General features: G+C 42.1%; 1 protein-coding gene across 3 annotated transcripts in view; it reads right to left on the bottom strand.

Moving 5' to 3' along the window:
- The window catches only part of SLC35D2 (solute carrier family 35 member D2), a 53,899-nt gene extending 37,241 nt beyond the window's left edge, over window positions 1-16,658 (bottom strand). The window contains exons 1-2 of one of the 3 annotated variants that reach the window (XM_019940417.3): window positions 16,409-16,658; window positions 143-176 (exon numbers count right to left, since the gene is read on the bottom strand). In XM_019940417.3, the coding sequence (XP_019795976.1) occupies window positions 143-176; window positions 16,409-16,560 (186 nt within the window). In that variant the 5' untranslated portion in view covers window positions 16,561-16,658. The remainder of the gene's footprint in view (window positions 1-142; window positions 177-16,408) is intronic. The other 2 variants (XM_019940418.3, XM_019940416.3) reach the window with 2 other exon arrangements.
- Between the last annotated feature and the right edge of the window lie 672 nt (window positions 16,659-17,330).

The raw sequence follows: 17,330 nt of genomic DNA, 5'->3' as shown, positions 1-17,330 counted from the left end.
TACTTCATGTTGTTTCACCAAAAGTACCATGGTCCTCTGCCAGCTGAACAAATTCGTAAATCACAGTCTTAAACAAAAGCACTTAAAATTTCATGATGTGTACTGACAACTAATTAAGAGGGTAATTTTTTTTTTCACTTACCTGTCCAATTCCAAGAACAATTGGTGATGGGAAACTACAAAAAATATAGAATAACAAATAATATTAGCAACTGATAAAAAAAGTTGAAGACAATATACAACACATAATGATAGGAGTTATTAAAAAGTCTTAGACTTTTTTTTCAGTCTTAGTGAAATTGTCAAATTTGTTCATTTCTTTTCCATTTTTTAAACTGATCATTGCTAAACTTGGCAAACTTCTATTGCCCCTTGAGGCAGACTGTCATATTAACAAACAACACAATTGTATATGTAGAAAGCTAAAGTAATCTGGGGATAAATTACTAGAAATAATAAATAACTTTAGCAAGGTTACTGGATACAAGATGAACACACGAAAAAAAATCATTTCTATGTCTATATATCATAAAAACACAAAGAACATAAAATTTTAAAGGTATTCATTTACAATAGCACCCAAAAAACATCAAATAACACTAACTGGGTATTTTATGGTAATAAGGAATTATTTTTACTTTTTTAGGCATGAAATAATATTGGGGTGGTAGGTTTTTTTTTTAACAAAAAAGTCCCTCTTATCTTTCAGAAATTCATATTGAAATGCATATGACAATACATTTTTAATTTGCTTCAAAATAATCTTGGGGGAGAGGTTGGGATTGAGAGGAGGAGTGATATAAATTTAACAAGGTTGTTGAAACTGGATGATGGCTACATGGAGATCCATTATACGGTTTTCCTTTCTTCAAAATAATATACCCAGGTACAAATCTAATAAAAGATTTCCAAGAAATACCTCTACATAGAAAACTATAAATCAATATTTAAAAAATTAAAGAAGCCCTAAATAAATTTCATGGATTAGAATCAATATTGCCGTGAACCATTATCCACACACTGACCTATAAAATCAAATCTCTCTGTAAAAACACGAGCAGGTATTTTGTGGAAACTGACAAACTGATCCTAAGACTGAATGCAAAGGCAAAAAGCAAACATGATCCAAGATAATCCTGAAGAAAAACAAAGTTGGAGGAATGACTCTACTGGATGCCAGGATTCTTTTATTTATTTATTTTTGGCTGCACCACACTGCATGCAGGGATCCTAGTTTCCCGACCAGGGACTGAACCTGTGCCCCGCAGTGGAAGCACGGAGCCCTAACCACTGGACAACCAGTGGAGTCCCCAGGATTCATTTTAAAGTTACAATAAATGAGAGAGTGCAGTATTTGCACAATGATAGTCTAACAGGACAAAGCAAGAGAACACACATGGGGACAGATACATAGCTTTATGGAAACCTGATTCATGACAAAGATGACCATGCAAGCAGTAGGGAAATGGCCCTAGGTAACTGGAATCAGAATCTTAACCCCTACCTCATACCATACTTAACAAGGCAGCACATCACTTCACCGGGCTCACTCATTTTCCAGCCCTTCACTGGCTCCCAGTCATTCTCTCAGGCCACTAAAAAAGGGGGAATATCACCTAAAAAACCACCACCACCACCACCAACAGCAACACCTCAGCCCTCAATCTGTATGTCAAAGGGAAACATACCTATTTCAGATAGGGTAAGAAAAGAATAAAGAACCAACCTACCTTATCAGAGAAAACTGAATGACTGTCTAGACAGCACCACTGTGAGAATAAAATGAACTCTAATGGATGCCAGATGTGCCACCCAGACACCCTCTTCTGGACTGAAGCACTCATTCTCCAGTCGCTCAAGAGCAACCTCAGCTGAAGAAAGCTGCCTTGCCAATAGCACCCCCACTCCCTGAGAGCAGCCTGTGTTCCAAGCCTGTGTGTCTGTGCAGGGGTATAAAAGCCAGGGGCTTTCACCCCAATTCAAGACAACTCTGTAGAGCCCTTCCAGCTCCAGAGGGCCTGGGATCAGGATTTGTTGTGATAAAGCACAGCCCAGCTTCTCCCTCTACCTAATCCTGCTTCCCTCACTCCCCAACAGGGGTGGGTCCCAAGAGCTCCACCCAGTATACTTCCCCTGTACCTGAGAGTCTCCTTGCCCAGTAATACAACCTGCAACATGAAGCAAAATAATAAAACCACAACATAAACAAACAACAACAACAAAAGGCTTACAGAAGGAAGACAAAGAGATCAGCCTAGAAGAGAATATAACACAGAGAGAGAAGGCACCCTTTGTAATTGCTTCCAGCTACGGAACACCTTAATAAGAAGATATCAATAAAACAAGAGCTCAAAATTGAGATAACAAAGCAATCAAGTGAGATGAAAAGGGAACCTACAGATCTAAGGAAAGCAACTGAGGATCAAAACAACATAACTGGGGGCTTCCCTGGTGGCGCTGTGGTTGAGAATCTGCCTGCCAATGCAGGGACACGGGTTCGAGCCCTGGTCTGGGAGGATCCCACATGCCACAGAGCAACTAGGCCCGTGAGCCACAACTACTGAGCCTGCGCGTCTGCAGCCTGTGCTCTGCAACAACAGAGGCCGCGATAGTGAGAGGCCCGTGCACTGCAATGAAGAGTGGCCCCCGCTTGCCACAACTAGAGAAAGCCCTCGCACAGAAACGAAGACCCAACACAGCAAAAATAAATTAATTAACAAACTCCTACCCTCAACATCTTCTTTAAAAAAAAAACAACATAACTGGGGGAGGACCTTCAAGATGGTGGAGGAATAAGACGTGGAGATCACCTTCCTCCCCACAAATACATCAAAAATACATCTACATGTGGAACAACTCATACAGAACACCTACTGAATGCTGGCAGAAGACCTCAGACTTCCCAAAAGGCAAGAAAATCCCCACACACCTGGATAGGGCAAAAGAAAAAAGAAAAAACAGAGACAAAAGAATAGGGACAGGACCTGCACCAGTGGGAGGGAGCTGTGAAGGAGGAAAAGTTTCCACACACTAGGAAGGACCTTCACTGGTGGGGACGGGGGGTGGGGGTGGGGGGAAGCTTCGCAGCCAGGGAGGAGAGCGCAGCAACAGGGATGCAGAGGGCAAAGCGGAGAGATTCCTGCACAGAGGATCAGGGCCGACCAGCACTCACCAGCCTGAGAGGCTTGTCTGCTCACTTGCAGGGGCGGGTGGGGGCTGAGAGCTGAGGCTCAGGATTCGGGGCTTAGATCGCAGGTAGAGGACCGGGGTTGGCGGCGTGAACACAGCCTGAAGGGGGCTAGTGTGCCACGGCTAGCCAGGAGGGAGTCCGGGAAAAAGGCTGGACTTGCCTAAGAGGCAAGAGACCATTGTTTCCGGGTACGGGATTAGAGGGGATTCCCTGCCTGTCTGCCCACAGAGGGCAGAGCACCACCTAAACAAGCTCCAGGGAAAGTCGCAAGCCACAGCTATCAGCGTGGACACCTGACACGGACATGAAACGCCAACGCTGCTACTGCAGCCACCAAGAAGCCTGTGTGCAAGCACAGGTCACTATCCACACCTCCCCTCCGGAAGCCCGTGCAGCCCACCACTGCCAGAGTAGTTACAATGTCACGCTGTTACAATGTCAAGCCGGCCTCTGCCGCTTCAGGCTCACCCCACGTTCCGTACCCCACCCTCCCCACAACCTGAGCGAGCCAGAGCCCCCTAATCAGCCACTCCTTTAACCCCCTCCTGTCTGAGGGAAGAAAAGACGCCCTCAGACGACCTCTACGCAGAGGCGGGGCCAAATCCAAAGCTGAACCCCAGGAGCTGTGCAAACAAAGAAGAGAAAGGGAAATCTCTCCCAGCAGCCTCAGGAGCAGCAGATTAAATCTCCACAATCAACTTGATGTACCCTGCATCTGTGGAATACCTGAATAGACAACGAATCATCCCAAATTGAGGAGGTAGACATTGGGAGCAACTGTAGACTTGGGGTTTGCTGTATGTGAATGACTAATTTCTGATTTTTATGATTATCTTAATTTAGTTTTTAATGCTTGTTATAATTGGTGGATTTGTTTATTGGTTTGGTTGCTCTCTTTCTTTTTTTATTACCTTCTTAATTTTAACAATTTTTTATTTTAATAACTTTATTAATTTATTTTTTTCTTGATTGCTTGCTTTTTTTCCTCCCTTTTCTTCTGAGCCATGTGGCTGACACTTGGTACTCCAGCCAGGTCTCAGGACTGAGCCTCTGAGGTGGGAAGCCAAGTTCAGGACATTGACCCACCAGAGATCTCCTGGCCCCACATGATATCAATGGGCAAGAGCTCTCCCAGAGATCTCCATCTCAACACAAAGACCCAGTTCCACTCAACGACTAGCAAGCTCCAGTGCTGGACACCCCATGCCAAACAACTAGCAAGACATGAACACAACCCTACCCATTAGCAGAGAGGCTGCCTAAAATCATACTAAGTTCACAGATACCCCAAAACACACCACCGGACGTGGTCCTGCCCACCAGAAAGACAAGATCCAGCCTCATCCACCAGAACACAGGCACCAGTCGCCTTCACAAGGAAGCCTCAGGGAGCCACTGAACCAACCTTACCCACTGGGGGCAGACACCAAAAACTACAGGAACTACGAAACGGCAGCCTGCAAAAAGGAGACACCAAACGCAGTAAGTTAAGCAAAATGAGAAGACAGAGAAATAGGCAGCAGATGAAGGACCGAAGTAAAAATCCACCAGACCAAACAAATGAAGAGGAAATAGGCAGTGTACCTGAAAAAGAATTCAGAGTAATGAAAGTAAATATGATCCAAAATCTTGGAAATAGAACGGAGAAAATACAAGAAACATTTCACAAGGACCTAGAAGAAGTAAAGAGCAAACAAACAATAATGAACAACACAATAAATGAAATTAAAAACACTCTAAAAGGAATCAATAGTACAATAAGTGAGGCAGAAGAATGGATAAGTGACCTGGAAGATAAAACAATGGAAATAACTACCACAGAGCAGAATAAAGAAAAAAGAATGAAAAGAATTGAGAACAGTCTCAGAGACCTCGGAGACAACATTAAACACACCAACATTCAAATTATAGGGGCCCCAGAAGAAGAAGAGAAAAAGAAAGGGACTGAGAAAATATTTTGAAGAGATTATAGTTGAAAACTTCCCTAATATGGGAAAGGAAAGAGTCAATCAAGTCCAGGAAGTTCAGAGAGTCCCATACAGGATAAATCCAAGGAGAAACATGCCAAGACACATATTAATCAAACCATCAAAAATTAAATACAAAGAAAAATATTAAAAGCAGCAAGGGAAAAGCAACAAATAACATACAAGGGAATCCCCATAAGGTTAACAGCTGATCGTTCAGCAGAAACTCTGCAAGCCAGAAGGGAGTGGCAGGACATATTTAAAGTGATGAAAGGGAAAAACCAACAACCAAGATACTCTACCCAGCAAGGATCTCATTCAGATTCAATGGAGAAATTAAAACCTTTACAGACAAGCAAAAGCTAAGAGAATCAATCACCACCAAACCAGCTTTACAACAAATGCTAAAGGAACTTCTCTAGGCAGGAAACACAAGAGAAGGAAAAGACCTACAAAAACAAACCCAAAACAATTAAGAAAATGGTAATAGGAATATATATACTGATAATTACCTTAAATGTAAATGGATTAAATGCTCCAACCAAAAGACATAGACCAGCTGAATGGATACAAAAACAAGATCCGTATATATGCTGTCTACAAGAGACCCACTTCAGACCTAGGGACACATACAGACTGAAAGTGAGGGGATGGAAAAAGATATTCCATGCAAATGGAAATCAAAAGAAAGGTGAAGTAGCAATACTCATATCAGATAAAATAGACTTTAAAATAAAGATTGTTATAAGACACAAGGAAGGACACTACATAATGATCAAGGGATCATTCCAAGAAGAAGATATAAGAATTATAAATATATATGGACCCAACATAGGAGCACCTCAATACATAAGGCAAATGCTAACAGCCATAAAAGGGGAAATCGACAGTAACACACTAATAGTAGGGGACTTTAACACCCCACTTTCACCAATGGACAGATCATCCAAAATGAAAATAAAAACGGAAACACAAACTTTAAATGACACATTAGACCAGATGGACTTATTTGATACTTATAGGACATTCCATCCAAAAACAACAGAATACACTTTCTTCTCAAGAGCACATGGAACATTCTCCAGGATAGATCATATCTTGACTCACAAATCAAGCCTTGGTAAATTTAGGAAAACTGAAATCGTATCTAGTATCTTTTCTGACCACAACGCTATGAGACTACATATCAATTACAGGAAAAAATCTGTAAAATATACACACACATGGAGGCTAACAATACACTACTAAATAACCAGGAGATCACTGAAGAAATCAAGAGGAAATCAAAAAATACCTAGAAACAAGTGACAATGAAAACACGGTGACACAAAACCTATGGGATGCCGCAAAAGCAGTTCTAAGAGGGGAGTTTATAGCAATACAATCCTACCTCAAGAGACAAGAAACATCTCAAATAAACAACCTAATTTTAAACCTAAAGCAATTAGAGAAAGAAGAACAAAAAAAACCCAAAGTTAGCAAAAGGAAAGAAAACATAAAGATCAGATCAGAAATGAATGAAAAAGAAATGAAGGAAACAATAGCAAAGATCAATGAAACTACAAGCTGGTTCTTTGAGAAGATAAAGAAAATTGATAAACCATTAGCCAGATTCATCAAGAAAAACAGGGAGAAGACTCAATAGAATTAGAAATGAAAAGGGAGAAGTAACAACTGATACTGCAGAAATACAAAGGATCATGAGAGATTAGTACAAGAAACTATATGCCAACAAAATGGAAAACCTGGTAGAACTGGACAAATTCTTAGAAAAGCACAACCTTCTGAGACTGAATCAGGAAGAAATAGTAAATATAAACAGACCAATCACAAGCACTGAAATTGAAACTGTGATTAAAAATCTTCCAACAAACAAAAGCCCACAACCAGAAGGCTTCACAGGTAAATTCTATCAAACATTTAGAGAAGAGCTAACATCTATCCTTCTCAAACTCTTTCAAAATATAGCAGAGGGAGGAACACTCCCAAACTCATTCTACAAGACCATCATCACCCTGATACCAAAACCAGACAAAGATGTCACAAAGAAAGGAAACTACAGGCCAATATCACTGATGAGATAGATGCAAAAATCCTCAACAAAATACTAGCAAACAGAATCCAACAGCACATTAAAAGGATGATCAAGTGGGGTTTATCCCAGGAATGCAAGGATTCTTCAATATACACAAATCAATCAATGTGATACACACCATAGTAACAAACTGAAGGTAAAAACCGTATGATAATCTGAATAGATGCCGAAAAGGCTTTCGGCAAAATTCAACACCCATTTATGATAAAAACCATCCAGAAAGTAGGCACAGAGGGAACTTACCTCAACATAATAAAGGCCATATATGACAAACCCACAGCCAACATTGTTCTCAATGGTGAAAAAGTGAAACCATTTCCTCTAAGATCAGGAACAAGACACGACTTCCCACTCTCACCACTATTATTCAACATAGTTTTGGAAGTTTCAGCCACAGCAATCAGAGAAGAAAAAGAAATAAAAGGAATCCAAATCAGAAAAGATGAAGCAAAGCTGTCACTGTTTGCAGATGACATGATATTATATGTAGAGAATCCTAAAGATGCTACCAGAAAACCACCTGAGCTAATCAATGAGCTTGGTAAAGTAGCAGGATACAAAATTAATGCACAGAAATCTCTTGCCTTCCTATACACTGATGATGAAAACATCTGAAAGAGAAATTAAGGAAACACTTCCATTCACCATTGCCACAAAAAGAATAAAATACCTAGAAATAAACCTACCTAGGGAGACAAAGGCCTGTATGCAGAAAACTATAAGACACTGATAAAAGAAATTAAAAATGATACAAACAGATGGCGAGATATACCATGTTCTTGGATTGGAAGAATCAACATTGTGAAAGTGACTATACTCCCCAAAGCAATCTACAGATTCAATGCAATCCCTATCAAACTACCACTGGCATTTTGCACAGAACTAGAACAAGAAATTTCACAATTTGTATGGAAACACAAAAGACCCCAAATAACCTAAGCAATCTTGAGAAAGAAAAATAGAGATGGAGGAATCAGGCTCCTGAACCTCAGACTATACTACAAAGCTACAGTAATCAAGACAGTATGGTACTGGCACAAAAACACAAATGTAGATCAGTAGAACAGGATAGAAAGCCCAGAGATAAACCCATGCACATATGGTCACCTTATCTTTGATAAAGGAGGCAAGAATATACAATGGAGAAAAGGCAGCCTCTTTAATAAGTGGTGCTGGGAAAACTGGACAGCTACTTGTAAAAGAATGAAATTAGAACACTCCCTAACACCGTACACAAGAATAAACTCAAAATGGATTAAAGACCTAAATGTAAGGCCAGACACTATAAAACACTTAGAGAAAAACATAGGCAGAACACTCTATGACATAAACCACAGCAAGATCCTTTTTTACCCACCTCCTAGAGTAATGGAAATAAAAACAAAAATAAACAAATGGGACCTAATGAAACTTAAAAGCTCTTGCACAGCAATGAAACAATACAAAAAGACAACCCTCAGAATGGGAGAAAATATTTGCAAATGAAGCAACTGACAAAGGATTACTCTCCAAAATATACAAGAAGCTCATGCAGCTCAATATCAAAAAAAAAAAAACCCAATTCATAAATGGGCAGAAGACCTAAGTAGACATTTCTCCAAAGAAGATATACAGATTGCCAACAAACACATGAAAGGATGCTCAACATCACTAATCATTGGAGAAATGCAAATCAAAACTACAATGAGATATCATCTCACACCGGTCAGAATGGCCATCATCAAAAAATCTACAAATAAATGCTGGAGTGGGTGTGGAGAAAAGGGAGCCCTCTTGCACTGTTGGTAGGAATGTAAATTCATACAGCCACTATAGAGAACAGTATAGAGGTTCCTTAAAAAACTAAAAATAGAACTACCATACAACCCAGCAATCCCACTACTGGGCCTGTACCCTGAGAATTCCATAATTCAAAAAGAGTCATGTACCACAATGTTCACTGCAGCAGTATTTACTATAGCCAGGACATAGAAGCAACCTAAGTGTCCATCAACAGATGAATGGATAAAGAAGATGTGGCTCATATATACAATGGAATATCACTCAGCCATAAAAAGAAACGAAATTGAGTTATTTGTAGTGAGGTGGATGGACCTAGAGCCTGTCATACAGAGTGAAGTAAGTCAGAAAGAGAAAAACAAATACTGTATGCTAACACATATATATGGAATCTAAAAAAAAAGGTTCTGAAGCACCTAGGGGCAGGACAGGAATAAAGACGCAGATGTAGAGAATGGACTTGAGGACACGGGGAGGGGGAAGGTTAAGCTAGGAAGAAGTGAGAGCGTGGCATGGACATATATACACTATGAAATGTAAAATAGATAGCTAGTGGGAAGCAGCCGTATAGCACAGGGAGATCAGCTCAGTGCTTTGTGACCACCTAGATGGGTGGGATAGGGAGTGTGGGAGGGAGACGCAAGAGGGTGGGGATATGGGGATATATGTATACATATAGCTGATTCACTTTTTTATACAGCAGAAACTAACATAACATTGTAAGGCAATTATACTCCAATAAAGATGTAAGAAAAAACACACATAACTGCCACATGAACCATTTAGAAACAACACAGAACTAAATGGCCACTGCTTTCAACTGAATTACCAAGATGAGGTAATCACAGTGAATGAGTAGGGAAAAGACAAACTCTCAAACATAAACAGATATAGAAGATAGATACCAGCAGAGAGGGCTAATTGCTGTGCTGTTCTCTCAGTAAAGAGAGAAAATGATTAAACTATAAAAGGCAAATTTGTTTCCTTGACATGGGGAGAATAAGTAAACTCTCCAGATCTAAGAGCACACTTGTAGAAAAAGCTGTTAAGAATATTCAACACGATTAATACAGCAGCCATGAACTCTCCATAAAAATACTACCATACATCAGAATCAACCAATTAGGAATCAAATCAAAATAATGAACTCTGGAATGGAGACACTGTGATAAAAGGGTGCTGACTACTGTATCCATTTAATATGGAACAGATTCAAACAACTGTGGGATTATAATTACACAATAGGATGCTACACTGTAAAAGAAGACACGGAGGGGCGGAAACATGGGAAGAAGTATGCAAACGTCATCATTCATAGCAGAGAAGCCATATATACCATCAGAAATTGAAAATATATATATATTTGAACGTCAACAATTCTTTTTGTTGAACCCTAATTTCTTTTCTCCATTCAGTTCAGTTAAACTACATTTCATACGTGCATGCAACTTGCAGTCCTCACCTTAAGTAAGCCTTCAAACACAGTCAGCATGACTAATGGTAGCACAATCCCTCATATGAGGCAAGCTGAAGTTTACAGGGTCGGCTATAAAGTGTCTTGCCAAAAACTGTTTAATCTGAATGTAATCAAGCCTTTAGATCTAACTTTCAGTTTAAAAAACAGAGAGTAAGTTAAGTGAGACTTCAAAAAATAAATGAGACCACCCATAATATGGGACACTTTACAACACACCTGGCCCAGGCTTTTCAAATTCAGTATCAGGGGAAAGAGGTGGAACGGGGGACTTTTCTAGATGAAAATAAACGAAAAAGACATAACTGTGTGTGTTGCATGAATTTTGATTGGATCTTAATTCAAATGTTTAAAACAACCATAAAAACATCTTGGGGAATAATTGGAATGATTATAGATTTGGTATTAGATTATTTTAGGAAATTACTGTTAAATTTGTTAAGAACAAAAAGGATACTATGTAGGAGAAGATCCATATTTCAGGAGAGGCATGTTGAAATATCTGAGTGTAGTGTCATGACGTATGCAGCTTATATTCAATCATTCAGGGGAAAATGCAAATATAGCAAAATGTTAATTACTGAACCTCAGTGGTATGTGTATGGGTGTTCATTGTACTTTGCTTTCCACTTTTCTGTGTGCTTGAAACTTTTCATAATAAAAAGTGGTGGAGGAAAAAAAAAAAAGTGGTGGAGGGACTTAGGTGATCCTCAAAAAATTAAATAAATGAAAGCCCCCGCACTCCATTTCCCACTCCTTTTTGGATTAAAGAAAACAATTTATAAAGAAACGAGTAAATAAGTAGCATCTATAATATATACTTTATATAAAAAGTAATTCAGTCTATTAATCTTTCTCCAATCCATCCATCTATCTAAAAAGATGTCTGAAGTTATTGCCTAATGTCAATTTAGTAATTTTTAAAATTTTACCCTAATATTTTTTTTTTGTTTGAATTCTTTATCATGATCACACAGAATGACTTTTCTTTAAAAAAAATATTGATTCTAGGTAGTGGGAATATGCAATATTATTACTGTCTTCTTCGTACATTTCTGTATTTAAATAACTCCCAATTTTAACTGAATTATTTTAGGAGTGAATGCAAGGAAGTAAAGACAGTATGTGTGCACAACTCTTTGAAGAGTCGGACTCTGAAAGGAACAGAGAAATGAGCACCCATGTGGATCAAGGGAGGGTTATTTTTGCTTGAGAAACCTAAACATGTTTTAAGCCGGTAGAGAGAGCTTGCTGACGCAGAATAGAGGAGGATCATGAAAGGAGCCGGGAGAAGGGGACATCCAGAAGTGGGGAGCTGGACCTTCCACAGGAACAAGATGCTCCCTCCATCACAGCAGAAAGGGGACATCATCTGACGGTTTCAATTTCCTCAAGGAAGTATCAGAGGAGAGTGGAGGATGGGGGTGTGGGAGGTTTCAGGGTAAAAGAGAAAGTGGGAAGGAGTCCTTTCTGTGACAAGGAAAGCAATCCCCCAGAAGGAACGAGCAGGTGGTACTAGAGCCGGTTGAAGCTTGTGATCATCAATTCAACATCAACCCAGCCAGCCCGGAAGTGTTTTTTCTCCCAGGACAGTCGGAGCTGCTCAATGCTGAAGGAAGGATGCAGAAGGTAGGCTGTGCAGGACAAGTACCAGCCAAGACGGGAGCTGGAAAGGAGCCTTGTGGCTTCCAGCGCAGGGGCCCTCCTGCTGGACCAGGAGGGAAGGGATGCCTGAAGGGTGATGTGGCAGAAATGAGCGGGGTTGCAGCACAGAGTGTGGACAATCCTGCACAGGAACTGGAGTGGCTGGCAGGGTCACACTGAGCACATGGCCCTAGGAGTGACCACAGGATGTGGGACAAGGTGGGCTGTGATGATTCAGCGTGCGTATCTCAAAGTCCTGAAGGCTTATGCGAGTCTGAGTGGAGAGGAATACCAGGACTCCACTAAATGAGCCACAGAAGCTCAGAAGCCATTACAGAGAGGGCAGAAAGTGAGTGCTGAGTCTGGACTCTCCACAGAGCAGGGGCAGTGGGAAGCTACGAGGACTCAACCCCACCTCCTGGCCACACCTAGGGTGTGACCAGGATCCGGCTCCTTTCCAGGGGTCAAATGGAACAGCATCTTTGGGAGAGAGCCGGTTTTCATCAGAGTAAGAGAAAATTAGGGCTGTTTTTGTTCTTTAATATGGACTTCCAGCACCCACCACTGGAGACTCGGATTCAATAGCTTTAAAAAAAAAAAAAAAACTCTCCAAGTGATTCACATTACCAAGCAAGTTTGGAAACCACTGTGTGAAATGATCCTAAAGCCTTCGATTGCATAAAAGTAGACACACAGCAAATATGGAGCAAATACTTGTTGAATTGAATACAGCTAAGTTTATATTTTTTATTAAGCATCATTAGTAAATCTTCACATGTCATAGAGAACAGTATTAAAATAGCAACAAGGGCTTCCCTGGTAGCGCAGTGGTTGAGAGTCCGCCTGCCGATGCAGGGGACACGGGTTCGTGCCCCGGTCCGGGAAGATCCCACATGCCGCGGAGCGGCTAGGCCCGTGAGCCATGGCCGCTGAGCCTGCACGTCCGGAGCCTGTGCTCCGCAACGGGAGAGGCCACAACAGTGAGAGGCCTGCGTGCCACAAAAAAAAAAAAAAAAAAAAAAAAAGCAACAAAAATAACAACTCCAGACTGCCTGCACAACCCTCATGAATGTGATTCCAAAGAACCACTAGTGTCACCAAGTGGCCACAGATTCGTGCTTCTCCGTCTCACCCCAACAGGGTCTGACAGTCCAAGTCCTTCAAAGGCTCTCTCTGTCCAGCCAGGTAAATTTAGCATCTCAACGACCTAAAACTAACAAATAACTAAGACCACCCATCAGTCTTGTACCCCAACCAGACACAATCTACTCAAACCGTAAGAGAAAAAAACATCCCCTGAGCTACATTCCCGTAGTCCTGCAAATTAGGTGACTACAGAAAGGTCCTTCCTTCTATCCTACAACACAACATTCTGTCCTCAAACAGCTAATGATTGGATCAGATTTCTATGGTTTATTGTTATAACCAAATCACCCCAACCCTCTTCCCCTCAAAAACGTGCTCCTAAACTATTTTGAAATGAGAGAATAAACAATGTTTTTTGAACAGGGCCCTCCAACTGTATATTACATTACGGAAATGTGAAATATCTGCTTATAAGGTTATAAGGGGCTTTGCCTTGCTGAGATAAAAACTCAACTTCCTCCTTCAATCATGGAACTCAAAATTTTAAAGATGAAAAGGCTAGAGCATGAGATGTCTCATATAAATTCTTTCTGGTCGGACACTATCCTTCATCTTCCCAGCACTTAACCAGTGTTCACTGGTCCTGCTTCCAACAAGAAGACATATGTTTTTGGAGGCACTGACTGCCGTGGTCAGCGAGCACACTACTTAGTCAAGAGCAGAAAGCAGAGACTTATCTTCAAACTTCAACTGACGTAACTGTCAACACTCCCCCAAAGCCTATAATAGCATTCTCTTGTTTTTTACGGTAGGTGTTTAAGTTTTCTTTTTCTTTCATTTGCTTGCATTGTATATGAAATGATCCATGTTTATGTATCTATTCATTCTAATTTCTTTGAGGGAGGGTTTCTGTTCCCCACGGACACCAGCAAGCATGCTGCAACACACGAATAGACCTTGTAAAGAATATCAATAGCCCTAGGAACACCAGAAACTAACCCAAATCCATCCCTTCCCTCCATATCCACTGCTACCCTCCACCCCAGTCCAAGCCACCACTTAAAATTATCTAGACTATTACAATCCATTCCTGGCTCCAATACCATCAGTTTTTCACCCACCCAAGAGCCAAAGAAATCTTGTTAATCATACAAATGATGCCATGTCACTACCCATGCTAAAACCTTCCAAGGGACTCCCAACTGCATTTAGACTAAAATGAAAACTATTTATCATGGTCTCTCTACCTCCACGCTGGTCTCCCAATATCTGCTCTCAACACAGCAGCTACAGGGAGTTAGATCATGTTACTCCTTTGCTTGACACCTTCCAGAAGCTCCCTCAGAGCTTCCGCAGTGGCCACAAAGGCCCTACACAATCTAGTACCATTCCCACCTAAACTCCTTACTCTTCCATGCTGGAATGTTCTTCCCCCATCTCCCTCACATTATTCATCCCTTGGCTCAACTGTCACCTCCTTAATGAGACTTCACTGATCATGCTGAGACTGAAAACTCTTCCCCATGCCCATAGTCCCTAATTCCCTTTCCTTATTTTTTTCTCCTGACCACACAGCTGCATCTGACTTAATATAAATTCTACCAGTTTATTTACTGATCCACTAGAAGGCTCTGGGTATGCTCCAGGAATATGGATGGATGCTTCACGACATATGGAATTTTGATCTGCTTTGTTCACTTCTGTATCGCAAATGCCTAGAACAGTGCCTGGCATATAACAGGTGCTTAGTGAATATTATTGAATGAATGAAGGAACTGATTCTGCCTTCCCTGCCTACCTCCACGTTGTCTTTCCTACCTTCTACCACTTGCTCATTCTAGCCAGAATGACATTCTTTCTGTTCCTCCAGCAGGCGAAGCTCATGCCCACTTCAGCACATTTTCTTCTGTGTGTAATGCTCTAGCCCCAACCATTCCATCCCAGGCACTCTCATAGCATACCTGAAATCACCTTGCTTATTCATGAGCCCACCTGTTTATTTTCTCTCTCTACCGCTGATATGGAATCTCCACAGCAGGAGCTTTGCGTTTTTCACAGCTGCTTCCCTGGTGCCAGTGATGGGCTTGGCACATAGTAGGTGCTTGGTAAATATCTGTTACAGGTGGAACCAGCCAAGCTCATGTAGGTCTCAGCTTTTGCAAGTATAAAATAAAAAGAAGATACTCTTGACAGTCTCTTTGGGCTGAAGATACTCTAAGGTCTCTTTGGGCTCTTTATAAAATTCTGATTTTACATTTTTGCAGCACAGTATAGTTTACAAGGAGCCCTCACTTCTGACAGCTCGCACAGAGATCTGGGAGGTAATTCACAGAGTTGTAATTATCCAGCTTTTGCATCTGAAAAAACGACTCTGAGGCTGGCCTAAGAGGCACAGCTATTAAATGGTGGAGCTGGTTCTAAATTCACAGCTCTTTCAATGCCAATACAACGAAAGGAGAATTAAACAGGATTTTCTAGTCTTTACAAATAGGTTCAAGGAACTACAAATTTGCTGGTTTACTGCACATTCATCCAAAAAAGTATAGAATATGAATTTTTAATTGTTTTCCCCATTTTTCCATGAACATGCTGATAATCTGAGAATGAATGGTCAAACAATGCGAATAAACTTATCCACTCAGGACTTTTCTGATGATTGAACATCTTGATTTGTATAAAGAACAGTCACATTTGAAGAACACATTCAGATCACTTGCTCCAGCTCACCAGCACTTGTGAAAGCACTGGGAGGTAGCTCTACAAGCACAGTTGCGAGGAATGTCCTACAGCAGTAAGTGGCGGTGAGGTGTGCCCGCACTCACTGAGAGTAGAATGACTTTGCTAGGTTGTGGTTTGGTTTTCAGAACACTCTGAAGGTCCCGACCCTGTGAAAACGTGGTCCATGTGCCGAGCACACAGCCACCCACATTGGCACGGGAGTCAGCAGTGAGGCTCCCCGCTCGCTGTTCCCGCCCGCCCGTTGACCAGGGCGCGGCCAAGGTGCACCGACGGCAGGGGCAGCCCCGCCGCTCTCCCCCACCCGGGGACCTCGGGGGTCGGGGCAGCTCCCGCCGGACAGCGCGGCGCCGTAACGGGAAGGTCCCGGGACAGGTCGCCGCGGAGCAGCCGGGGGCCCCCGCGGACTCCGCCCGGACCTCTGGCGCCCGCCTCACCGGTAGGTGGTCAGCAGCGCCTTGTTAACCAGCACGAGGAGGAAGGAGCAGGTCCCGTAGAAGAGTGCAGACAGTAGCTTGGCCACCCGGGAGGGCAGCCGCGCGGAGGCGTGGTCCGTACCCTCACCCTCGGCCTGGCGGCCTGCCGTCATGTCCCGCAGCTGCCAGTATCGGCCGCACTCCGGCCTGCGCTGCCCCAGTTCCGTCCCCGCCCCCGCCCCCGGCCGGCGCTGGAGAGGGCGCGGCCGAAACAGGAAGGGCCACGGCGGGAACCCTGCAAGTCCGAGAGCCCTGCCGGGCGCCCCACGCTGCCGGCGCGGGAGGAGCGGGTTCGGCTGCAGTTCGTCCTCAAAAGCACCACTCTCTGTGTCTAAAAGGAGAACAGAGACGGGTTTGGGAGAGTTTAAAGACCCTACTTTCCTCCAAACTGCTGCCTTGGTGAGAAGCGTTAAGACTTAGGGTTTGTTTTGCTTTCTTTTTTTCCAATATTTTTAACTGACAATTTACATACAATGAAATGCGGATTTAACGAGTCCACAGTCGATGTTTTGACAAATGCATACACCCGTGTAACCACCCAAGTCAAAACATAGAACATTTCCATCACCCCAAAAAGTGCCCTTTGTGTCCCACTGGTCGACCCCCCCCCCCATTTCATTCTGATTTCTATTACCCTAGGTTAGATTTGCCTTTTCAGAAAATTCGTATAAATGAGCATGTACTCTTTCAAGGCTCTTTTCGCTTTTATTACTTTTGTGACTCACCCATTTTCGAGTCTTTTCACTGTTGAGTAGTACCACAATTTGTTTATCCATTCACTAGCTAGGTGGTGGGCATGTTTGGTTGTTTCCAGTTTAGGGCTATTACCAAAAAAATGCTTCCATGAACATTCGTGTACAAGTTTTTTTGTGTGAACGTATAT

This window comes from Tursiops truncatus, chromosome 6 (assembly GCF_011762595.2).
Source record: "Tursiops truncatus isolate mTurTru1 chromosome 6, mTurTru1.mat.Y, whole genome shotgun sequence".
NCBI classification, from domain to species: domain Eukaryota; kingdom Metazoa; phylum Chordata; class Mammalia; order Artiodactyla; family Delphinidae; genus Tursiops; species Tursiops truncatus.
Note: the sequence above shows the minus strand (reverse complement) of the source record. Positions and strands in the feature narration are given on the sequence as shown.